This window comes from Harpia harpyja, chromosome 7 (genome assembly GCF_026419915.1).
Source record: "Harpia harpyja isolate bHarHar1 chromosome 7, bHarHar1 primary haplotype, whole genome shotgun sequence".
NCBI classification, from domain to species: domain Eukaryota; kingdom Metazoa; phylum Chordata; class Aves; order Accipitriformes; family Accipitridae; genus Harpia; species Harpia harpyja.
In genome coordinates, this window is record NC_068946.1 from 29,714,938 (window position 1) to 29,740,976 (window position 26,039).

The 26,039-nt window shown below is 39.5% G+C and overlaps 1 protein-coding gene across 6 annotated transcripts in view; it reads left to right on the forward strand.

Moving 5' to 3' along the window:
* PDE1A (phosphodiesterase 1A) overlaps positions 1-25,754 on the forward strand; it is a 233,284-nt gene extending 207,530 nt beyond the window's left edge. For 3 of the 6 annotated variants that reach the window (XM_052791303.1, XM_052791301.1, XM_052791299.1), the window contains 2 exons: positions 1,867-2,051; positions 14,086-14,574. In XM_052791303.1, coding sequence (XP_052647263.1) covers positions 1,867-2,051; positions 14,086-14,471 — 571 coding nt within the window. In that variant the 3' untranslated portion in view covers positions 14,472-14,574. Of the gene's footprint in view, positions 1-1,866; positions 2,052-14,085; positions 14,575-22,120; positions 22,241-22,566 lie in introns of those variants that run through there. The other 3 variants (XM_052791300.1, XM_052791305.1, XM_052791304.1) reach the window with 3 other exon arrangements.
* Positions 25,755-26,039: the final 285 nt, after the last annotated feature.

Consider the following 26,039-nt stretch of genomic DNA (forward strand, 5'->3'; position numbering starts at 1 on the left):
TTGAACCATTTTCAGTATAATTTTAATTGACAGTACCAAAAGTCATTCCTTCCTTCCTGAGAGACAATTGGAAGTGGAGGTGGTGAAGGTGGTTTCAGGTTTTTTTCTGTTTTTTATTATGCTGTAGGTCACTTTCCTTCTTCACCTTTCCATGTTAGTATTATATGATATATACAATTGAGACAAAACTGATTCCACTTATATTCCACTTGAGAGAACTAAATACAGTATAAGTGAGATGCAGGGGCAGGGTTTGCCCACCACGCTCTTGATTTTTGCATCATGATAGAAGTTGTCTATAAAACAAACTAGCTATGCAGACAATGTTATCCGAGTCACTCCATGCTGAAAGCATCGTTCAATAATCAGATGCTGCTTTTACAAATATTGCCTCTGTTACCACATTTTTTTTTTTTTTAAACTGTAATTTGAGCTTTCACTGAGGCTACTAATATGATAGCTCTGCAGGGCAGTTTTTCATTTGCTGTGCGTTAGTTAGGTTTTAATAGCAAAATGGTGAACCAAGGTCTTTTCTGATTGTGAGTTTACATGTATTTTGGTTACTAGAAGTAAGTGGAATTTACTACAAGTAGGTATTTATGACAGTGTTCTTAGTGTTTTGGGGAACAGTGTTAAACTAAGGCATTATTGATAACAAATTTGTTTACCTACTCACTTCTTCAAAAATGAGTGATTAGCAGCTGCACATGATTAGTAGCTCCATGCTTAATTTTCGGTTGATGTTCATGACTGAGTGGTAGGTGAACAAAGGCTTATGATCCAGCAATGCTTCCTCATATGAGATGGAAGATAAAGGGATTTTTTTTCTTAGTATGGAATCAAGACCTACACTTATGAAGAGAGTGGAGAGCCTATAGCATGATACAGGAACGTCTGAGCCAGCAGAGTTGCACAAACACTACTGGGTGGACACCATGAGTATATGGTGTGACATTCACTGTGGTGCCTGGAAGACATTAGAATTATAGCCTATTCTTTCCATTCTATCCCGTTCAACATCTCTGGAGCACACAGAAATTACAGTTAACTCTCCTTGTGCAGTTCTCACTGATACGTTCACTGTAACCATATTTTCTGATTGATGGAAAATCATTTGTATGCATATTAACATCTGTCTTTGGTACCGATGAGATAAACTATATAGCATAATTGAGTAAACAAAATCTGGTATGACATGATTACCCGTACAAGGCCAGAAATAGGTCTGACTTTTTAATCCTAAGAAAAAAAGAGAGTTCGTTCTTTTTTTCCCCACCTTTACATGTATCTGCATATTCACATACAAAGAGTGTTTGACTTCTACCTTGCCTTACATGTGAGGTAGCAGCAGTAGCTCTTAGGTGGATTTTAAAGCCACTGTACTAAATCCTGCTTTGACTACACTTGAAGGCATGTACCTTGAAGGGAATTCTCAGCTGAAGCTAAGCTTACTTATCTGTCATATACTTTCATGTCCTGCTTTTTTTGAATGGGTCAACAAATAACAATCAGATGTCTCCCCTGTGAGTCCCAAAGATACCATTCACTGTTCAAAAACACAGCTGAGAAGCTGCTCCAAAATGGCTACATAAACATTCTTTCAAGAACCAACTTATAAGTAATGTATTTTCAGCTGTCACATTTTTTTCAAGAATTCCCTGGAAAAAGGTCAGTAAGAATCAGTCCCAGGTTGCAGCTTCATGAATTGAAGAACTGTCTTGTGTCTTAGGCACTCTTTGGTGAAAACTACTATTTTGAGTTAGTGATTGCATGTAGGTCCTAAGGAATTTGATTCAAATTAACTGTTTGTGTATTATTAAAATTGCCTGACTGTGTTCATAATTTAGGGTTTTTTTCCTTCTGCAGCCAAAATAGTTTGGGAGCAGTAAGCAATGCTGAAGCACAAAGACGACCCAGTTTTAAAAGTACAAGTGATGGAGGGACTCAGACAGAAAATTCTCTGGCTACTGTAGACCTAATGAGCTTTAAGGACAACTTGATGAAGATCATTCAAGCAAACAAAGAAAGATGGAAAGAATTAGCAGTAGAAGGTATGATATACTAAGGTGGAATGTTTTTATAGGTTAGTCCCTAAGATCTCCCCTACTTTTATTTGTTAATTTACTTCAACCTATAAAAATAAGTGGTTGTCTTGTATTCGTATATTTTATGTCTTAATGTTTGTTTAGATGGTCCTATTTTGCTTTCCCAGGAGGTATAAAGAGATGTAGGAGGTCAGGGGATGAGAGGAAATCTTATAGCCTGTACAATAAGGCTCTGTGCTGCTCAGCTTATCTTTAGAGGTCTGGTTTAGAAATGTGCCTTCTTGCACATTTAATCATAAATGATACTGACATCTGCTTTAAATGCCAGAATCAACAATTCAAAGTAGTATGTGCTGCCACGTTTCTTAAGAAACGTAAAAGTTGTACTTTGCTATTAGAAATGCTATTTGTTCCCCACTGTATGGAACAAAATTCAGTATTGCAGGCTTCTTGGGATTATGCTGTAGGCAATTATTTAAATGACCCAATGGATCTAAAGATTTGGGCAATCACAGCATTTATTAGACCCAAACAAGGCAAAAAGTGACTCTTCATTTGCTGGTTGATAATTAATAAAGTCAAACCTGCATCAAGCATCTTAGTTGATAAGCCATACCTGAAAATTGTCTGGAGTTACAGTTATCCAAGTGAAATGATTTGTGATAATTGTTGGACACAATTATAACCTTGATCCAGGTTAAGTGAATGCCATTTGGGAATATTTTGTCCAGTCTGTGTTGTTTCTGAGTAAGCACCTGGAATATTTCAGTTTAGCGTTTCACTGCTGGGACTGGTCTTGCTGTACATGACCTGATACTGACTGCAGGGAGTGGTATCTTGGAACCCAGTGCCAGCCTTGTCTTTCATCCTGTCATCCAAAGCAGCATCTTTTTTCTCAAAGAGGTGTCAGACAAGACAGAAGAAACACTGCTGAGCAGTGCTAAATTCTACTTTAGTGCTAAATTGCAAATGAATATTCTCATTAGGAGAATATTAAGTAAGAACAAGCTTCCATACATATTGTGACAATGACTTGAGAGTTAGGTAGAAGGGGTAGATGAGGAGGACATTCAACTAATACTATCTCTTCTTCATGAGCAGCTTCATAGATTGCCTCTTTTAGTATTGTTCAACTAGTACTGACTGGTCAAAAGGACAAAGCTGCTAATTTGTGATGATCAGTAGTAGTAGCAGACCATCAGGGTGCCCAAGACCACTTAGCTATAGCCTGCAGGAATCAAGCAGCCCTGGGCTATCTACATGCAAGGTCCTTCAACATGGAAGAATGGAGAACTTGCTGTCTGGAAGTTTGCCATTTCCAGTTACATGTAACTAACCAGGTTGATTTTGGTACATCAGCTTTTTGGTATATTGTTTTCGAGGTGTACAGTGCTATCAAAGAGATAATTTCCTCTTCATTTCCAGTGCTTTGTAGAGCTCTATAAATTACTGACACATTTAGCCCAGTTTTACTGGGCTGTTGACAGCCATTGAAAACACAAAGCTTCTCACAGCGAGAGATTTAAGAATTCTTCTGGGTAAATGATTGTTTCTCTATACAGTCAATATTAATGTGAGGCTCAGCAAGATCCAGGAAACTCTGGGCATGCTTTCTACTGTGAAAAACAGAGCTGTTAATTTTCAAGATTCCATGGACTTTGTTGTGATTGTGGTTGTCCATATTCTAGGATGCCCTTGTTTTCTTTCCATCAGCTTGACTAATGAAGTATGTCTAAGTATTTCCTGAACAGAATTATGGAGTAACAGTAGAACATACATTAGAAAAACTGATGGGTAAGTGGAAATAGCTGATGTTGAGGCCAGAGCTTGATGAAAAATATCAGCTCTGTGTGATTGTGGTTAAATCTGTTTTGCAAAACCTCTGTGAGAGCAAGGAAGATATTTATAGAAAACTACGCCCATAAAGAGACTACTTGTAGCAACATCTGCAGTTGAGTGGAGCATGGCATGGAGACCTTCAGGGTGCCTGATTAGAATCTAGAGGAACTTTTTGAATACTGCAAATACTTTTGAGTACAGATTTACATTTTGTTAGTATGTCTTTTCATAAAAGCTGGGAGGTGGTTATATAGGTTTTGTGGAAGTTAAGATATTTTCCATTCATTTGGAATGGAATGTGCAGGCACTTACTCTATATGTGGGCAATAAGGGCTGCTAGAAAAGAGGTTTTCACTAAGTGAATGTAGCCCTCTATAGAGCACTATCTGAGGTAGCACATAAGTTCCTTGTCACATAATGGGAGAAGGAATCTTCTCCAACTGGTCCAGATCAGCAGTATATCTGCTCTGAAGCTGCACCCTGCAAAGGCTGAAAATCCTCAATCAGACTCTGCAAAATTAACATCTAGTAAAGAAGGAAAAATATTGAAAGACATCCCCTTTCCACTTGAAATTCCTTCCAGATTGCACTCAAGTTTGACTAAGCTTGTAAGTGAATAACCTGAGACCTTGAATCTCAGATAATTTGTTCCATCCTGTGTGGATCTCATGTTACCTTCTCTGACTCTATTGCTTGATGAAAAAAAAGTCTTCAGGTTGCTCTGGGCATATGGATGAATTTGTGTTTTATTGATATGTTAGTAGGAGCATGTACTGAGGGAAGAAATATCAGGAGTAGATCACTGCCAGGTGAAAAGAGTGTTGTTATTGCTATCATTGTTCCCAGCTAGATGATTTATGACAAGCAGCAAAGAGCTGAGTGCACTGTGGAGGTCACATGTACGAGGACAGCGTGCCATGGTAGTAACCAGGCTGTGATTGTTAGTGTCTATCTCCAAACACACTTCCTGAGCGGACTATGACAAACAGTACTTGTGCTATTAAAAGAACCATCTGCATTCTTGTCGGTGGGCTCCACGAACACTAGACATTGTTCCCTGATTAGTTCACAGGCTCAGGAGAAGTTGTCTCTATAAAATGTAGTAATATAGGTGCACAAGTAATATAGAAAGGAAATTAGCGACAATCCATATGATTTCCTGAGGATGACTTGAACTCGTTCCAGCTTCTCACCTTTTCAGGATAAGGCTACTCATGTGGCCCTGGTTGGGAGGCAGTTCAGCTGGAGCAAGGGCTCCCTCAGCCAGGGCTGAAGAAGATGATCTGACTCCTGTGCCCAGACAGTCCAGAGCAGAAGACCAAGACACACTGACAGTGTTAGAGACAGGGCAGCTTTCCTGGAGATGCCGGTGCTACCCCTCCCTGAAAAGATAGTTGCTGTCGAGACTTGATTCAGAGCCAGCAGCTTGTGCTGCAAGGAACAGTGTGCTTTATTTTGGAAAAGCCTGTGTTAGTAAGGAAAGCGTTTATCTACCTAGGCAGCTGTTTGAGAGCTTCCTTAACAGAAGGCTCACTAAATAAGATGGCTCCATTTTGCTAAAAAGGCCATGTCTTGTATAATTGATGCAGAGGAGCTCAGTGCTCTATAGCCTAAGGGTCCTCAACCTTTCACCACTGGAGAATTAGAGGAACGTTTCTCAGGCCTTTCAGGGAATGCTGTTAACAGGGAATTACCATAATGATCAAACATCTGGGATTCTAATTTGAAAGCCTTGATGTTTAATTAATATTCCAAACCCCTAATCACCAGATAATCTGTCTTTGTTCAACTCAACACAGTGATAAAGATTCCATCCTGTGCTTTTTTTTCAACAGATAGCATTGATGGCTGCTGCTCTTTGCAATTGTGGTAGTTGTAGCAAATAGACAGGAAAGATGCTCAAATGAGTCTGAGAGGCTCTTTCATTAGAGAAAATGTTTGCTAAATGGATTTTAGGGTCTTGAAGTTATTGACCTGCTGAGAAAGCTGTAAGAAACACATAACTTGCTGGGAAAGATTTAAATATCATGTAAGATCCTTCATGATGCAGTTCTTAGAACACAGAGAAATTGTAACACAATGATTTAGTATTTTAAGAATAAAATGTTTATTCCTTATGCCTACAATGTTTATTCCTTCATGCTTATTTTGTTCCATAAAAATGTTCTAAAGATTTACTAATCAAGTTGGTCAGTGGTTGGCAAGCTCAGGTACTCTTAACAGAGTAAAAGGGTATGGACTAGTAATCATGCTTACCATCTGTTCAGTAGACGTCACCGTAAAGATACAGGGATAAGTAAGTATCATTATCTTCACTTTACAGTTGAGCAAAAAGAGGCACAGACAGCTTAGGACACTCACGTCAGGTCATATAACATGAGGGAATGCAGCATACAGACCGAGGATCCAGCTGCCAGTTAAATGGGCCCATCACTAATTAACCCATGCTAATGTTGTTCATCTTCAGGATAATACAACAGCAGTGTTACTTATTTTATGCTTATATAACTCTTCTGAAGAATTAACTGTTACAGGACCTGACCAAAGGTTGCATTATTTGTATGTAAAGTGATCAGTGACAAACCTTGTCCTCAACACCTTTTGGCAGTGGACTGTGCTGCACGGCTCGAAGGTGTATGTCTGGGATGAGTGACCGCATCGGGATGGGATGAAAAATATGTGAGGCTGAATGAGGCTCTCCCACTGTCCTGTGCTTAATTTTGATAGTAAAAATATTAAAAAATGACAACTATTGCATCTTTGGAGTAGAGATCAGCTGGGGTTTTTTTTCTTCCGTGGGCAGCAACTTTGAATAACAAATCTCTCTTCTGAAAGACCTCTGCATGGTACCTGCAGGCCCCCCTCGGGCACTTTCAGTCCTGCATACTTCCAGTCACAATAACCACAGGGTTCAGTTCCATTTTGCCTGAAAGATTTTCTCTGCAGACTCACTAATAAGAAGAGAGTAACAGCTGCTGAAATGTGAAAATCTGAGAGTGATGATCTGATAGCATGTTAATGTGATTTAGCAGCCACTAGGAAGGGCGGGCAGTGGGAGAACGTGTGTGACAGTCACAGAAACCGACTGACAGTTTGGCACACGAAGTCTACCCTAATGGACTGTTTTAATCTGTTGGAGAAAAATAAATTCAGGGGGCTAAAGGAGTCCCATCTAGGACCAGTGACAGTGATTTTAATTGCAGTGCTAAAATGTTTAGGTCATAAGTGATTTTTGAGCTAATCCAGAAAAGTGTTAAGAACAGTGGGAAAAGGAGAATTTTTCACCATGATCTGAGGCAGTACAATGAATGGGTTGAGCTAAGAGTAGCAAGAAACATTTTGTATTGGCAATACCTGGTAAATCACAGACTAAAGAATGATAACTGAACCTGATAATGCAACCTGTTATACATCCCCCTGCGGCATACACCAAAGAGCTGGCCCGCCTCTGCATGTGACAAACTACATGATTTAAAACACCTTTTCCCCCTAGTAGGCTCAAAGCAGCATGTCCTTCCCTTCCCCTGTCCCGAAAGTCCCAGCATTCAAGCCCCTGTGCTTGCAGCTAAACAGCAAAAGAGAGGTAAAAGGCGGAGGTAGCCACCCTAGGAAACTATAAACTCACAAATTCTTTTTAACCAAATCTTTTAGTAAAAAGTTTTGATAGCTAATTAAGCCGTTGCTACGTTTTCTATATGATGTAATGCTGTGACATCAAGTGCTGCTGGATTACATGGTTTGCAGTGGTTTTATATACTCCTATACCTGTGATGAAATTTGTGTGAGGAGTTGAAAGTGGAAGGAATCAGTGTCTAAATAACTCTATGGGTTACTACAATGTGTTCTTGGGTTTGAAAATGGCAGGTTGGTTGGGAAAAAATCATGGTTGTTTTGGGAACTCTTGGACATTTCTAAACTTACTTGGGAGTCCCAGAGGCACCAGCATCAGGCCTCTCATTTTCTGCAAAGTTTTGATGCTTATTGCTGGTCTCTTCCTCTTCTTTTTAAAATAGCTGATGTGAGAAGACGTCTTTTAGAAAGGTGCAGTTCCTTCCCAGGCTGTCCCAGTTTTGGTCTTTTGTCACTGCTTTCTGGAATTTTGTTTTCCAGTAAAAAAGAAGGCAGACAAGCCTGGAAATCAAAGTCTGTGGTAATATACACAGAGAGTCCATAACATCCAGCAGCATTCTTCATTACAGATTCCTCAAATAACTTAGTCCTTTGTGAAGATGAACAGCTTTCCTCTTTAATTCAGTAGTTTGCTAATTCTTAATACTTCAATGTCATTATGTCTTTCTGTAAGGGTAAATTATTGTAGCTTATTTTTAACACAACCAATGAAAATAGCAATGTGATTCAGCAGGCATTTGCTTCACTGGGGTTTAGCACTGTGGCAGTCGCTGCCATTAGCTGATTTGAGATGTTCTGCTTACACATGGCTTTTGTGTTTCCCCTCTCCACTCCTGTTAAGTCAGTACATGCTCAAGTGGTGCAGTTGCTGGAGACAGAAGGGTATCTTATAAGCCCTATACTGTACAGATGGTGTAGTTGAATGCTCTGGTTTTTATTACAGAAAGGCCAGGAAAAGAAAGTCGGTGGACATACACAGAACAGAAGGTACCAAAATGTAGAAAAGCTTCCTCACAACTTAGTAGACCACGTCCTGAAAATGTTGCTGCGTACACAGGGAGTAATGTAGCTGAGCTGGTGGAAATCAGTGTTGCAGCTGATAATGCAGACTCACCAGAGCTTCTGCAGCAGCAGAGCAGCGATACTTTGGAGACCACAGAGTCCTACAGCATGGTGCTAGAGATTGAGCAATGTGACAGTTTCAGTGTTTCATGGACAGTTTAGTCCTTTGTTGGGCTGACAGGAATTCAGTGCTCCCATTCACTCCAGCAAACAATAAAAAAAAAAAGAAAGTACTCGCTTCAGTTTTCAGAGGCTTATTAAGCCAAAAAGAAAGGTGACTTAGTGAAAGAAGAGTGGTATCTGATGAAAAGGGGAGAGGAAAGAAGTCACCTTCACTAGTTAACACATTTTCTGTAGATGCAAAATTAGCAAGTACCAGAATTTTTCAACTATTCTGAAATTTGGCTATTGCCTTACAACTGCTGCCAGTTTTCCAAACAAAACGATGCATTACAATTATTTTGCCAACAAGCCAGCCTAAACCTAAGGGAAGAAAGACACCACTTCTACCATGTTGATGTATCAAATGCCATTGTTGCTTCTCATGAAGGCCAGTGATTTAAGGCAGGAGCTCAGAAACGGCACAGAAGTTGTCCTGGTTTCAGCTGGGATAGAGTTAACTGTCTTCCTAGTAGCTGGTACAGTGCTATGTTTTGAGTTCAGTATGCGAAGAATGTTGATAACACTGATGTCTTCAGTTGTTGCTCAGTAGTGTTTAGACTAATGTCAAGGATTTTTCAGCTTCTCATGCCCAGCCAGCGAGAAAGCTGGAGGGGCACAAGAAGTTGGCACAGGACACAGCCAGGGCAGCTGACCCAAACTGGCCAACGGGGTATTCTATACCATGTGATGTCCCATCCAGTATAGGAACGGGGAAGTGGGGACAGGGATTGGCCGCTCGGGGGACTGGCTGGGTGTCGGTCGGCGGGTGGTGAGCAATTGCACTGCCCATCATTTGTACATTCCAATCCTTTCATTATTGCTGTTGTCATTTTATTAGTGTTATCATTATCATTATTAGCTGCTTCTTTTCTGTTCTATTAAACCGTTCTTATCTCAACCCACGGGTTTTGCTTCTTTTCCCGATTTTCTCCCCCATCCCACTGGGTGGGGGGGAGTGAGTGAGCGGCTGTGTGGTGTTTAGTTGCTGGCTGGGGTTAAACCACGACAGAAGTACAGAAGAGATGGGTAAGATTGAGCCACTCCTAACAGACTAGTTAGGAGAAGCCATTTGTTTTAGTGATGAACTCACACAAATTTTGCTGAATAACATGTGGGTTCTTGTAAAGGAAACAATACCAAACAGTTGAAAATATGTAAACAGGCCTGGCTCCAGGCACTTTTACCAAGTTAAAACAGAGAGAGCAAAACCAGTAGCAACAATAACACATACCCTGAGTTCACTGCACTGCACAACACGCTTCTGTCTGCCTTTTTCTGAATGGATATGATAATCCTTAAGCTGTTCAGTGCCTAACTGACACCGCCCACCCTCAAAAAACCCCAAACAACTGAAAATCAAGGTTTTCTAGAGGGTCAAAAATGTTGTTTAATCTTATTAATTTTATTCATCTATTTACTCTTACTAAATATTGTCAATGTTGCAAATGCCAAGTTACGTTGTTCATTTAACATACCCCATTTCCATCTCTGGCTGACCATGGCAATGTATGCCCACAGGGGAGGAGGAACGTGCTCTTCCCAGCAGCCCAGTGCAGGGTGAGGGGCAGCAGCCTTGCCCCCTGCTCTCAGAGAGCCCTCGCAGTTCATGGCAGAGGCTCTGCCACAGTATTTGTTACAATTCTTACTGTCCAGCACTGGGGATCAAACGTCACGCCAGCTCTGTTTTTCTTACTCTAGTGGTATTAACTTAGCAGTGCCTTACTTGAATTCTAGTTATTCGGTCACTGTCCCAGTCTCAGTCACTTTTAAAGACTGCTAAATATTTCTGTTTCATTGGAGTGACAGGACAGCAGAAATGATAAAAAATGCCAATTATGATATACATATTAAAGATCCTATATAATATAGAGTACAATTATTAGCTGTTACGGAAAGCAGAAACCTGTATTTTTCCAGCACGTATAGCATATTCCACAAGTGGCTGACGTACCATAAGAATCCAGTATTTTTCATCTTTTTGGCAGTGGATTTCACAGAGATTGAAGCCGAGTGGAGCAAAGCAAGTCAGAACATAGACTCAGATATCCAGCAGATGAGAGACTTAATACCGAGCAAAAGGATTGGGGGTCTTAATGAAAGTTGTCATATCATCACAGAGGATTTTGTACTTGAGGCTTCTCAGTCTCAGTCACAACTGCCAACCACTCCTCCTACTTGCCCTGAACAAACTCCTCCCAAGTGAACAAGATACTTTTCTTAAAGCTTTTTTAACTGAGAGTGACTTTGAAATTTTATCACCATGGAATGGTAATCACAGATATGATTATCAGCATAAAAAAGACTAATGTTTAGCAATAGTTTTAACTCCACAGATTTTAAAATTCCACACTATTTTTCATACTTAGAAAAGATAGTATTTTTCTCACATATTCTTTTCTACTGAATTTTGGAATAAGTAGTATCGCACCAGTTTAAATGCAATAGGTATGACATTTAACTAGTATGTTATCAGGTGTAACTTGGTGCAGAGATACTCCAGTTCAAAGCTACATCCATCAGATGTGCATAGAACTGAGTTAGAGTTTGGCTGTGTTTTAGATATCCTTAAACAGACATGCTTGAGATCATCTCAAGGGCAGTCATAGAACTAAAAGACCAGCATGATAGAAGTTAAGAACAGGCCATCAGCATTGTTCTGATTAAACTGTTAATCGTCATTTGCCAGTTTAAGTTTGTTGGGGAGTGAAGGAAAGCAATTTTAAGTTTAGATATTCAGCTTTATAAACTAAAAAATAATAGTGGGTTTTGCCTATATGAATATTCTGAGACTTCTAATATGAGAATAAAGTAGTCAGCCACCCAGTTAAACCAAGACAAATCTGAATTCTGGTTAGAATTGTCCTAAAACACCATTCTGTGAGAAACATACTGTACATTCTTACCAGCTTTCAGGTTGTCGTGGTTTAACCCCAGCCAGCAACTAAACACCACGCAGCCGCTCACTCACTCCCCCCCCACCCAGTGGGATGGGGGAGAAAATCGGGAGAAGAAGCAAAACCCGTGGGTTGAGATAAGAACGGTTTAATAGAACAGAAAAGAAGAAACTAATAATGATAATGATAACACTAATAAAATGACAACAGCAATAATGAAAGGATTGGAATGTACAAATGATACGCAGTGCAATTGCTCACCACCCGCCGACCGACACCCAGCCAGTCCCCCGAGCGGCGAATCCCTGCCCCCCACTTCCCCGTTTCTGTACTGGATGGGACGTCACATGGTATGGAATACACCGTTGGCCAGTTTGGGTCAGGTGCCCTGGCTGTGTCCTGTGCCAACTTCTTGTGCCCCTCCAGCTTTCTCACTGGCTGGGCATGAGAAGCTGAAAAATCCTTGACATTAGTCTAAACACTACTGAGCAACAACTGAAAACATCAGTGTTATCAACATTCTTCGCTCTGAACTCAAAACATAGCACTGTACCAGCTACTAGGAAGACAGTTAACTCTATCCCAGCTGAAACCAGGACACAGGTTAAAAAAGCCACCTTTTATAGTGTGAGCTGAGTCAATATTACAGTTTTATGTGTGATTATAGTTCAGCTTTGCTTTCCTCAACTTACTGATGCATCTGAACCGCATCTGAAATACTTTATCTTGTAATTTCCTTGGCTTTTTTATAAAGTTAAGGGAAAATGCTTGTAGCTCTGCCATATGGAGGCAAATATGGCACTTAAATCCGTTTCTTGGGACAAAAGCCTTAGGTAGGTAGATTATACCATGAGTGACAGATGCTTTAATTAACATATCTAGATTGAACATCAGATTTGCTTCAAGTTGCATATACATATCTCTTAATGTCTTTAGCCCAATTACTTCTTTGTAAGAGCTGCATTGAAGTCTGTAGAAAAAGACTACCTGTCCAAGTTTCAGAAGATGTGGAGTCCAAAACAAGCAGGTCTCTAAAGTTTGCAAAAAAAATGGCTTAACAATTTAGAAATTGCTCAAATTTGAAAGTTCTTGATTTTTTTAAAAAGTATTCCAGGAAGTATAAGAACTGACAAAAGAATGAAATTATTTAACTATTCCACGCTTCGGGACGTCAGTTCAGGTTCAGAGGTGTTTCTTTCCATCCAATTTCACAGGCCAAATTGTACTTCAGGGGGTACCTACTTTGGATTCAGAAAAGTGAGGTGACGAAGATGCCAAATGCTGACTGTGGTAGAAATGTGATTACAGACTGGGCTATCTTTCAGTTGTCATATGCCGTCACTTTTGGTCTGGATTTGGACTGGTCACTCACAACCAGAGTTTCTGGGAGCTGCCAGGTGAACTCAATAAATATGTCAATGCTTGGTTTCCTCCCTTAATACAGTGTGCACAGCCAAGTTAGAAATTTTATGCAATATCATGCAGCTATTTTGTGCAGGTGTTGTTCAAACTGCAATGCTTTCACTTTTTAAATTGGTAGTGTTTTGTATCCTCTATAGTAGTATACAGATTCTAAAATCTGAATTTACAAAACGGATTCTAATAGCAAGAGAAATAGGCCCTCCATGAAGATGGTACAGTTACTTTTTACCCTCCATCACACGTTTTCCATTCTCTGTTTTCTTCACCTTCTAGTTCCTCCTGGTACCGCCTCTCTGTACTGCTCTGTTCTGTCTCCTTTTACTCTGGGCAATTTCATTTGTACTGTTCTCCAAGTCTCTGCAATAGAGCAAGGAATAGAGCCTTCCACAAACATTATTTTCTCCTGTAGCTGCTGTCCCCTGAAGCACAATTTCTCCCATATTTCTTCCTTCCCATTCTGTATGTGCTACTAGCCATAATGGCAGCAGTACTGGATTGCATGCGTGTAACCCTCTATAACTTGCTTCAGCTGAAGCTCTGTATTAGCTGACATTTTGGACTTTTCCGGGCTGATAGCCCAACTTCCTTCAGGGCTTCCCTTCGGTTCTGATGCCTCTCCCATCCCCAGGAAGGTGCTCCCCTCCATGCCCTTTCTCTGTTGCAGAACCGATGAGCTCTGCTCCTCCTAGTCCCGTGGTGGTAAACACCACTGCTGGGGGATGTGCCTGCAGCATCGGGTCCTCCTGCTCCCATCCTTCAGCTTACAGGGTGAGTGATGTTGCTCCTTGCTCTGTACTATGGCCAAAAAAAGGAGGGACAAATTAGAGATCAAACCAGAAAGTGGACCACTGCAATAGTGTAATCAGGAGCAGAATCTGACCCATATTAAACACACCAGCGCACATGTCCTCATGCAGAAAGTCGATGTTCACAATGTTCCCATGTGCAGCTCTATCAGTCACTACTCTGAAATCAAACAATTGTGGCATATCCTTCTTCTCTAATTCACATATTTTGTTCCCTCTTTGTAGAAGAACTTGTGAAAAATGTTGGTGAACAGGAAAAAGACCAAAGCAGAAATTCCACAGATGCACAGTTACAGGAAGAGACAACAAGGATACAAAATGAGAGTAGTCAGGGAAGCGATGGTACAACCTGTCCTCCCAGATCCATCGTCCTACAAGTAGTCTCTTTCGACACTCCTCTGAGTGATGAATCCAACTCAGAAAAATGCACTAACTCTGATCCGAACCAGAAAGATCTCACCGATGCCCAGCAAGAAACACAGAATACAGACCCACTGAATGGTAATACTTCATCACAGAGCACCAGTCAATCTAATGAAGCTGTCCAGGGTGAAGCTGCAGCAGTGTCTGGTATCTCCCTGTCAAACATCGACAGTAATGTAAAATATTGAAATAAGGTGTTGTATAAAACCACCACCGTAAGACGGTTTCTTAAGGCATGTGTAAAAACAGTAGTGTCCCGAAACCATCAAATAAAAGCTGTTTGCTGTAAACAAATAACATCTTCTTGATATTAGCTATTTGGTATTCAGTAAACAATTTTTTACATAAAATACCAAGACCTTTAATTGAACTGGAAAAATTATTTTAAAGTAATTTAAAGACACATATTTGCATTTAAATAGCAGTTTGCTATTGGAGAATGAGGTAAATTTTCAAAACAGAACTATCTAACATTTTCTCTTTGAATAGGTAATTATTCTATTAAAATGCACTCCCCTTAGTTTAGGCACCTAATATGATTATTATTTTGTAAACCACATCCTTCTTTCTAAATGTAATGTGAATTTTAGAGTTAACTTTAAGCAGGTGGAATTTGCTAACTGTAGTAGGCATGGGACTGTGTCATTCTCTTAATCAGAAAGATCAGTCTCCTGACTCTAGATTGCAGGACAAGCAGAGCAGCCAGAAAATCCTTATATGACAGAATATTTCTTTAGAATGTGAGTATTTTATCACAAGCTGACTATGATTTAGTATCTGGTAACTTTAAGACAGTATCAAGGGCAAGATGCTTGAGCAATAGGAATAGATGTTATAAAGTAAGAGAAAGACACTCTGCATTTTCATTTTGTTTCCTGAATTTGCTTATTGTTAGAATAAGATTTGAGGTATTCAGGTAATAAGACTAATCAAGGCATATAATGACACTTCTTTTCCTCACTTCTAATTGAAATGCTGAACTTACTAGTGCTTTTATGACAGTGAGCCTTGCAATATTGTGCCAGAAGTATGGCATTGTCTGAGCAGCAACATTGAAGTGTTTATAAGGCTTAGCTTAGACATAAGTATATGACTTGGCGTATTTCTCAAAAATGCTTTTTATGGAGAACTCCCACCTATTCTAGAGTTCCACATTCCAGTGCTCCATGCTTTTATGGTTGACAGGTTTTTTCCATCAGAAATAACAGATGGTTAATTTAGGGTCCTGAATCAAAATATTTACACTAAAATTAATTTCACAGCATTTGAAGCTGTCTACTAACTGACATTTTTGTCTTTTGACCTTTTTTTGCACCATTTTTTATATTAAAGCCCAACTTGAAATTAAAGTGCCTTAGAAAAGTTTCCCATCTCCTGGATGAGGAACACAGTGGGAAAAGCTGCATCTTTTATCTTTCAAACTATGCAGAAGGCAGTTGTGTTGTAGCTGTCCTTGGGGGTCTTTAGATGGCTGGCCAACAAAATTGCTGCTTGAGAGGTCAGATACAATTCAGCATGCAATTAGTGCATTCTTTTGCTTTGTCAATCTCGACATCCCACCTTTCCTATGAGAATAGAGATTTCTTATTTTAGAAAAAGCTAATCTCATTCATTTTCCAAGGCAGGGAATTTTCTACAGAATGCCTTGTATTTTAACACTTCAGACTGCAAAATTTATGAAAAGAGTAAGAAGTGGTTGAGTTTGTAATAGTGTATTTCCAAAGGCAAACATGATCTGGAAGCTACTTTTTTGTGGAAGATGGTAAAAAAGATTTAATAACATGAATTCACCAATCCAAGGATGTTCCTCAACTAGAGATGGCAATATTCAAAAAGAGTTCAGATAAATAATGAAATAGAAATAAGATATTGATTTAATTATTTTGCGGAAATAAATAGTATTGGTAAGGTCCTGAACTAAAAGCCAGAGGTCATATGAGGACATTGCTCAGCTCTTGCATCACTAAAGAGGCAGTGGTACTTAAACAATGGGCTTATAACAAGTCGTGGGAAAAGGGGAGGTATAGCAGGAGACATAACTGTATCAAGAGATTGATCACACACTAAGAGAAGCAGCAAATTATTTTTAAGGCAACTCCAGAGGCTGAGTGATGAGCCAATACTCCCTTACTGGGATCCCCCAACTTACATCTGAGCCATTGTAGGTTTTACAGTGCACATCTGAATTGCTGCTGATTGCCACAGACAGTCTTGGTATAGAAATGTAGGTTTCTCTACTGAAACTAAACATCTGTGCCTGAAAATCTTAAACTGCTGTATAAAGATCTTTGGAAATGAAATGGAACTGAAACGATTTTTCTCCAAACCCTCCTTTACTACAAGCTGTGCCTTTTTCTCCTGCTAAGAACGTGTAAAAAGTAGAAGCTACCCTTCATGCCATTGATCGAACACATGCCCAGCCATTGTAAAATTCCCTTTCTGAACAGGTCTTCAAATTAGTTTGAAAACTGTTCATCTGATACAGTTTGTGAACAAATGTAGTCATCAATTCTTGGTGTTGTCATGGGAAATTATACTGTCATAGGAAATGATATTGTCAAAATGCTGTTGTCATGGGAAATTCAGAGAATTTATATGTTCCCAGTTCTTTGGATCTTGCATTCTAGAATAGTGACTTTTCACCTATTTAGAACTGTGAATCCTTAAAATTTTTCTAGTGTAAATGTGCATCCCTGGTCAGCCAGCTTAAGCCTACAGAAAGTAAGTTTGCATTTCTTTTAGTCTCATGAACCTTTCTTGGATCCCCTCGTAAGTAATTCATAGTCCCTCAAGTCAGAAAACCACAAGATGAAGCTGAGTTTCTGATTTACACTACCACAAATATTTAGCAGATTGTCACTATGCATAGAATAAGGATATTGGTTAGGTGTTATTTTTAAAGGTATCTGATATTTGAAGGCATTTTTAGTTGTCATTTTGTGTGAAACATCTGTTCACTGTAGTATGTTGAATTTACTCTCATCCATCTCCTTCAGTGATTATTTGTGTTCATTTTCCAGCATAGATAAATGCCCAGGTAAATGGAGAGCTTGATGAATGTTTTGCCTGGTTTCTGTAACATATTCATGTCAGAATCCAATACTCTCTGACCAGGTGCTTTTAGATATTCCATGCATGAAGGATGTAATATTTAATATCAAATTTACCTATTTGAAGATAGTTGATGTTACATGGGTTTTCTGATTTAGCAGAACGATACAAAACATACTGAAAGCACACTACAAATGTAAGCTACACTTAGCAAAATAGAGCAATTGCAATACACAGCTCAATGACAATGTTGATGTGAGTCCCCTTACCAGTCTCTAGAATATGCTCACCATTGCGATGCTGGGGTCCCCAGTCACCAGTAAAGCATATGTGGGTTGAAGCCAGCTCAAGTCTGTTGCTCTCTTCAAAATTCTTTTGCTAGTTGTTTAGTTTTTATACTGTATATTGGGCTGAGCCACGTATTGACTGCCTCCATGCTGGCCTGGCTGACTCAGGGAGACAGTCATGCTCTTCTAATGAACGCAAGCAGAAACATCTACACCACTGGTTGATCCCCTCAACTGTGATATAGTCAATGGATCCACTCAACTGATATAAGTGTTTACCTATACCAAAGGCTGCCCTCCACTCCCCTTTGTGTTGAGATTGTCAGCTTTCTTTGCAACAGCTCTGGTCAGTCACCCCTTGCATTATCTCCTGAGCTTGATGGGCACATCGTCCTTGCCCATCTCCATTGAGCCTTCTTCCATTGTAGGGGTTTATTGGTCAGTCATGATATCATTTACATTCTGATTTTATGTTATTAAGTAGTTTGATTTATGCTTTAAATTTATTAACATTTCATTCTTGCATTTTCCCTATTTTCCTAATATTTAGAAAATAATAGAAAATAATAGAAAAATATTTTGAATATTTCATGGTCTCTTAAAATGATTTACAGAGGGACTATGTCATCATATTCTTAAAACTTTCTTTCCTAAGGACAGACCAGCCATGCTACTATATAGCGAGAAAGCTATCTCTATATATTATTTACATACTATAATCTTTTAAGTCAGCACTGAGCCTTTCACAGAACTTTATGTTTCTAATAAACCATAGAGGAGACCTAATATTAATTTCTCAACTATGTCATAGATGTTATAAATAAATGACATATATGGCGGGCTTTTTCTGTGCCTGCCAATTAAAAAAGTATACTGCAGGTATTTACATCACTGTAATGTACAGGGGCTGGGGCAGCAGACTTTCTACAAACACATGGTGAGACTCAGGTCCTGGCTCTTTGAGATGAAATGAATTAATATTGGGTTTCAGCAGCAGCTTTAAGTACCTCTGCAGAGATTGTGCCACCATGTTAAAGATAACTGAAAAGAAAGGCAATGCATGCGTTTAGTATTGGAATAGTCTGCAATATTCAATAGCAAAGGGAAAACTCAGGCTAAAATGTTTCACATTTCTTTCACAGTGGTGAAATGATTTAATATCGTTTTAAATGGAGGGAATCCATTAAACTGTCATTGTTGTTATCTAAATGTAGATACTTAATATTAGTGTTTCTGCAAGAGTTCTTATTGCTGCAGTGTGTGTAGAAGCCTCATAACTACAAGTAACACAACAGTCTCTGTTTCCTCTTCTCACTCCCCTCTCTGTTTTCTCTCTATAAGCGATGTTTGAGATGGTCAAGGGTGACTGTGTTGTGCATGGTGCAGTAGTACTCGGCACAGAAGGGAGATATAGCACAGGTAGCATCCCCACTTTTCACTTTTGCACCTCTGTTGATGGCCAGCAGATCCAGACAGGACTCTTTGAACTGAGGTCAGGTATTTTTGACGGAATGTCACTTCAAGCAAGCAGAAGGTAGCATACACATGACTTTACATTTTTTCCCTGCTTCCCATTTGAGTATTCTAAGAAGCACTGTTCATCTATCAGGACATTATTAACATTCTCCATGCTAGATTTTTCTATCTCCGTACTTTCTGTACCAAGGATGGGAGGTAGAAGGCTGAAGCGACGTCCAGGCTGCTCGCTGACTCCTGGAGTAGAGAAGTAAGCACTTGCGGGCACTGGGGCTGGGAGAATGAGATAGAAAGTAAGAAGAAAAGCAACATAGTTATTAAGATTGAAATTGCATGTGTTAGCTGTCATTGTTCTGTCCTTTATAAAAAGCAGAAAACTCAGTTTGGTTTTCTGTGAGTAAGCAATTGAATTATAACAGAGATGGGGAACATGGGAAGATGATCTATCTGCATTCTTGGGAACTGTCACTGAATGTTTGGATGTACTATGATGAGGGGGTTCCGCATTAAAAAAGGAAAAAAGGGACTGTTTTCCTCTCCTTGTACCACATCTCTTTCTAGGTGTAGTTCTTGTAGACCATCGCATTTTATTAACAGGAGTAGCTCTGCCCTGGGTCCTGGTCAGTGCAAAGGGACAACCAGAAGGTCGCTATTACAAGAACTCCAGTTGTGACTGAATGTCATTTTTCTCCACAATACCTTTGTCCTTTCCATCATCTCAGTTTCATTTAATTGAATGTTACGAGATTAAGTGGAACTATTATAAGGTGATTTTTTTTTAAGTGATGATTTTCCTTTTCTCCTGAGTGATTTATTAATTAGAACATTAATTTTAAAAACTGCTTATGTTTAATTAAACAACTCCACATTTCAATGATTTATAAATGCTAATTGGCACACTTTTAACTTTTCACTCATGATGATAGCCCCATTAATCCTTAATATCAAAATGTAAAGGAGATAATAAATCTGCGATAAAACAGATTATCAGTAACTACGCCTCTATATGACAGTAGAGGACTACCCAGTCACATCGAGTTGTACAAAGCATTCAGTGTCATCAGCAGTCAGTAACTGAAAGCCTCTGGAGTTTAACCAGGTTAAATAGCAGTGGACAGATCCACATCAACAACATGCCAGTTTGATTTATGGTAATGCAAGTGGCATCAAGTAATCATCCGTGCCATGCAAATGCTGGTGACTGTTCAGTGCCGCGGTGGCCCTGTGGTGCTCAGCTGAGTGTGGAACCCTTTACATCCATGCAAAGTGGGCACAGATCGCTGCGGTGCCTGGTTCATTAGCATTCCTTGTGCACACTGTGTGGCTAAACAGCAACAGTAAATCAGGATCCTGGTACTAAGGGAAGGCATCCGTGTTCATGGGGGGGATGAGGATGGGGGGAGGTTATATTAAAAGAGCAAATGATGTGTTTATAAAAAGGATGGGGATTATAAGATAACAGCCATTAGCAACCATTCATAGGGCAGAGTTTATCACATAAAAAACCTGATGCATTGACAGGAAGAACGTTATGTATGGTTTAGAGATGAATGTTTAGTTTTTATGAAAATTAAAGATACAAAGTTTTTGTTTTAAGGCCTCCACAAACCACTCCTATCCCACTCCTAAAACTCTACTCACCATTCTATGTCAAGCATAAACTTTCATACCTCTCCCTGTGCCCTTTATGGATAATAATAAAAGTTTTGCCAAGTCCCTCCAAAAACAGCTGCAGGCTGAAAGATCTGGAGACATTCTAATTCATGTTAGTCTGATTTTGAGATTTTAAAAGCCTTCGGAGAACTGGTTCTCTATATTCCACCTACACTAAATTTATGTAAAGTAAGGGGGATGGTGAAGAATGCTGCTCGGGGGAATATGGCCCATCTGCTGGTGGCTGCATTGCAGAGTGGGCAGCACCCACTCTGCCACCATTCATGGCAATGAAACAAGGATAAAATCAGTAGCAATTCTTACTTGTTTACAGTGAAGCCATGGTGATTTCATACCTATTAATTTTCTTCTTTCCACATTCTCATTCCCGTGAGCTCCCTTTCCTCTCTTCCCTTTCTGTTTTCTAAACTGTGAGCCTCTTCTTCAACTCCAACTCACCATCTTTCAATTTTCCTTTCAGATCACACATCATCCGCTTTCCCTTTCAGCTGCTCGTACCTTCATTTTCTGGCTTTCAAAAATGTTCCCCCACCTGTATTTTTATTTTAATAACTTTTTTGCTTCTCTCAGCTCATCTTCTCCAGTTTTGAGACTTCTGTGCTTTTCCTTTTTCACTTTTTCAGTTCAGCATTATTAATCACTGGTGGGATCACTCAATCAACTGGTTAAAACTGAGAAGTTACTATATAGTTAGTAAATAACACTGTAAGTTTGCTACATCCTCCCCGTGCCTACTATCTCAGTATATAATTTCCTCAGCTGTACTCATTCAAAGTTACTGAAAGAATAGTTTAAGCAACAGCTTAATATTATGACTGTCAGTTTGAAATTCATGTTGTATCACTTAGTTTGAAAGCTGCTTGTGTCACTTGGTGTCATTGCTCCTATCTGATTGAATTAATTGAATTTTTAGAACTTGACACTGGAATCTTTCATTATCTGAGAGAAGCTTACTCCCAATTTAAAAGCCTACATTAAAGAGGATTTAAACAGCATTTCTCTGCAGAGGGTGAATTTTGACTTTCAGTAAGTTGGAAGATAAAATAAACCAAATCCAAACCCACTGTATTAACACTTACTCATGTAAATGTCTTCATATTTTTGTTTTGTGCTGTGATCTATTGTTTTCATTCTATCCTTTGCCTTATGGGTAAACCATAATGATTAGTTAATTCAATCTTATGCTTACTCTGGTGAGAAAGCAATTAAAGAAAGCAGTGACTGAAACCTCATTTTAACCTTAAAAAAATCAGGAGGAAAAAGTTCCTGTCTGTCTAGAGCTGTGCAGATTCTCTTAACTTGGTTAACTTCCTCACTCAGGTTTCCCATCACATTTGTTTATCTTCCAGGTGAGCCTAAACACTGTAAGAAGTCAGAAGATAAAGTAAAAGCCACTGAGCAGAAAGAAGCACTGATACAGAACTAGATTTGCTATTTCTTAAAAGCTTCTGACATTTTGGGCAGGACAGGTAATTTTGTCATTTCTTTCTTATAATGGGGAGAATTTTATACCATAAAGACTTGCTTAGTGCTATTATTATCCTGTTCGTTCTATTCCAGTTGTGGTTTTACTACAAAATTTTGAAATGGGGACACGGTACACCTCACCTTCTCTGTCCCTTTAAAAGCCATTCAATATAAAGAAGGGAAAAACAATACTTTTACACCTGTGAATCCTTAATGTCAGACTAAATGATCATGCAATAAAACATCCTCAATTCATGTATATTAAATACTGGAAGTAGTAGTATTCAAAATCTGTTGTTTATGAATTTTCATTTGACCTCTGTTGCAGGAGAAAAGAACTCTAGCTGTTCTTACCCCATGATCTCAGAGGCTGTTACCTGTCAACATTGTTCTTGGATCATCCTGTTTCTGTGACGAGTGATTGGACAAAAGTGTAAAACATAAAACCCTGAGCTGGTAACTCAAGGCACTTAACTCACAAGATTTCAGTTGTATTTGTTGTTGCTATTTCCTCTTCTATTCTGCTTTCTTAAACTAGCCAAAATAATTTTTTCAGCCAAAGTTGGACCTCGCTTTATTGTACCACTGACACCAGACATTTCCAGTTAACCATGAGACATGTGAAAACACGATACTTATCATCTGCCCAGGATTGCTGTTACGTGTCACTGCTACTGGCATCCAATGGAAATGGAAAGTCAAAATGAAATGTTGTTGTAGATACTTGTTCATGCAACCATGCTGCATGCAACATAAAAGTCCTACTTGTTAGCTTCCTTAAAATATCTGGAAATAAAAATATGTAGACTGTACAGGGAAGTTGTAGAGTTACACTGACCAGCCTGCGTGGATGATGATTCTTCCCCACTGTGGTGGCTGCCATATGGAGAGAACTGGTGTTTAACAAATCAGTATTCAAAATATCTATTTAAAATTAATTAAATAGCATCCAGTATTAAAGAGTAAAACATTCTCAGTCCTATAGTATTTTGGAAGACATCAGCAATGGTGTCAGCCCTACCATGAAGCTGGTGCTTATTGTTTTGTAGGGTGGAAGAGACAGCGACAGGAATACATGAAAATTGCTTCACTTCAGCAAAATATTGTGTTGCCTCTCAGACAGACCTGGAAGGTGACACTGAGGCCTTATATCATGGTTTGTCTCAAATGCAAAGGTGACACCGTGGAACCTGCAAAATCCTTGCTAGCGTTTGTTTCATTAACAGAAAGCACCAGACCATCTTTCTTTGAGGGGCAGCGAAAACGGAGCACACAGGCAGTTACCCCTGCAAGAAGCCTCAGAATGAGCCCTTCAGCCAGAACTGTGCCCAGAAAGAGACTCCATTTTCATCTCCGCTTCCCTTGAGCTGCACGTGACCCCTCCTGGCTTGCCCGGGCGATCCATGCAGCTGCAGCCAACCTCATTTCCCTCTGCGGGAACCTGCCAGGAAACTTCCACGCTCCCCTTCGTGTCGTAGGCGCTCGGGTGGCTCGCGTCGCTGCACTCCCAATTCTCCTTTTTGGACCCTGTGGTTATTACCTCACTGACCAAAAAGTCTTTATAATCAGCCATGGTCTGCTCTGAAGAGGACTCACAGGGGCAGTGGCACTCCCTCCCTACGCAGAGGCCGACGGATGATTGAGACCGATGTGCTATTCATCTGCTGCGTCAGGGATCTAACCAGAGCTCAGCAGGCATCAGGCTCAACCTCAGCAAGGGCACACTTTGTCCCGATTGAAGAAGGAATCGCGAAACAGTCACCCCAGACTGAGGGACTCTTACACATCCATACCTGTTGACTGTCCCTTTTCTGACAGCGGAGCAATCGAAATTGAGCTGGGAACAGTGCAAGCTCCGAGTCCTGGGATAAGGGCACACCAAAAGGTGGAATTCCTGTCATTGAATATGTAAGCCATATAAATGCTATGCATAAGTGGTGTGCATAGTTTTAACTTAAGAAATGTTTGTGCATATAGGATGTAAAAAGTGTGTTTAAATTGTTCTGTGTATCCGGTCCAGGGCTTGTATTTAGCATGGACAAATTTCTGTACAGTGCAGTTAACGACTGAAATGTTAACAAATGAAATTGTATCATATATGTTACAACGCAATCGATATTTTTTGCTAAGAGTTAAGAATTTATATATTCTCTGCTAGTGTTTGAGCAAATCATTAGTAGCCTGGACCACGCCGTGCACTTTTGCATCCTTTTTTGGGAATGTTGGACTCTTTTTTTCTTTTCTTTCATAATAAAATGTAAACCGTCTTATGGCTTCTTATTGTCATTACGACAAGAGAAGAAACACAATGGTCATATCAGACTTTTTTTTTAATTGTAAATTGCCATATGCTGTGGCAGTGGAAAATCTTGTTTAAGATCTGAGAACTTGGGACCTTATTTCAGATATGCTGAGCATTTGCAGTTCCCACCAAATTTGAAAAGAACAAAAGATGACTGATATCTTTAAAAACTAGGCCAGTTAGGTATTTGTTTGTTACAGAGTGTTCTTCAACATTGTAATTTATGGTTCACTGAGACTGAAAGTCTGGAGCAATCAGAATTTAATGTTTTTACAGTATTTTCAATTTCAGACTTTTACCATAGTTGAACTTGACTTTTTTTTTCTGTGTCTCTATCCCATTGTGATTTATATACTCTGCAAGAGTTTTCTCCTGGAAATACAAGCAGAAATTATAACAGATTCTGCAGAGTTCTCGGAGCATCCTGTGGGGGTCTCAGTGTCCTGTTATTAGAGCTGGTACCAAGATCTCCCATGCAGAAACTAGAAGGAGCTCCTGATGTGACAGGAGGCACTCATTGCCTGCAGAACTCATTCATTAATATAGAAATGTGATTTGTGTATAAATAATCTTATTTGCTCATTTGTATTCAGTTTTAATCATTGTGGTAGATGTTACTGAAATACAAGAAGAAGAGTCCTTAGTTTTTCTTTAACGCCAGCTGATTCTCTTTCTTTCTTCCTTTATTCTTAGCAAGATCTTAGCTGGATGTGACCCAAAGCTTAGTGTGTTTTTTTGGATGAGGAGAAATTTCCTTTGGTGGAGAAGACTGATACAGCCAACATGTGTTAGTTAAGGCTTTGACCTTGGATGACATTTGCGTTGGGGTGGCAGAAAGGCTTCTTGAGAGGGCCTCTCCCTGAACGATAGTTTACTCCTGAAACCTGTAAGGCTGCGCTACCAAAACACTGCATGGGGCCATAAGAAATGGTGTTTGTATATGCATCTCTCCCACAGCATTATGGGCATGTACCCCTGCATTGAGCACACTGAGGAGCTGTAGCTATAGATTAGCCCTCAAGAGTTTTATTTTGTATTTTTATCTTGAGATATCTGGCATATGTTATGTAATATTGTTATGGGTTATGATCTAGCCAGTATTTTTTTATTTAATTTTCGACAAGACAATCTACAACTGTGTGTTTTTATTCTGCTGTATTTGTCCGTATTTCCTATGATGATATTCCCAAATAAATTTGATTTGAGGGCAAGGATCGTGAAGCTCCTGAGTGTTAGTTACAAATTTGCTTTCCTGAAGTGTGTTTGCTCATTTGTGTATGGTTGTCTTTGACAAGTGACAGAGCATAAATGGTTGTTTCCAACCTTTCCACCCACTTGTGACTCCACACTTTTCCCATAACTGTGCCAGTTTGCCATACAAGCTCACTCGCATCCTCATAGCACTCTTGAAAACAATTTCTTTACACAAGTCTTGCCTTCTTAGACTTTACTGCTAAAATAACCCTTACATGAAGAAAACCATAACCAGTAGAACATTT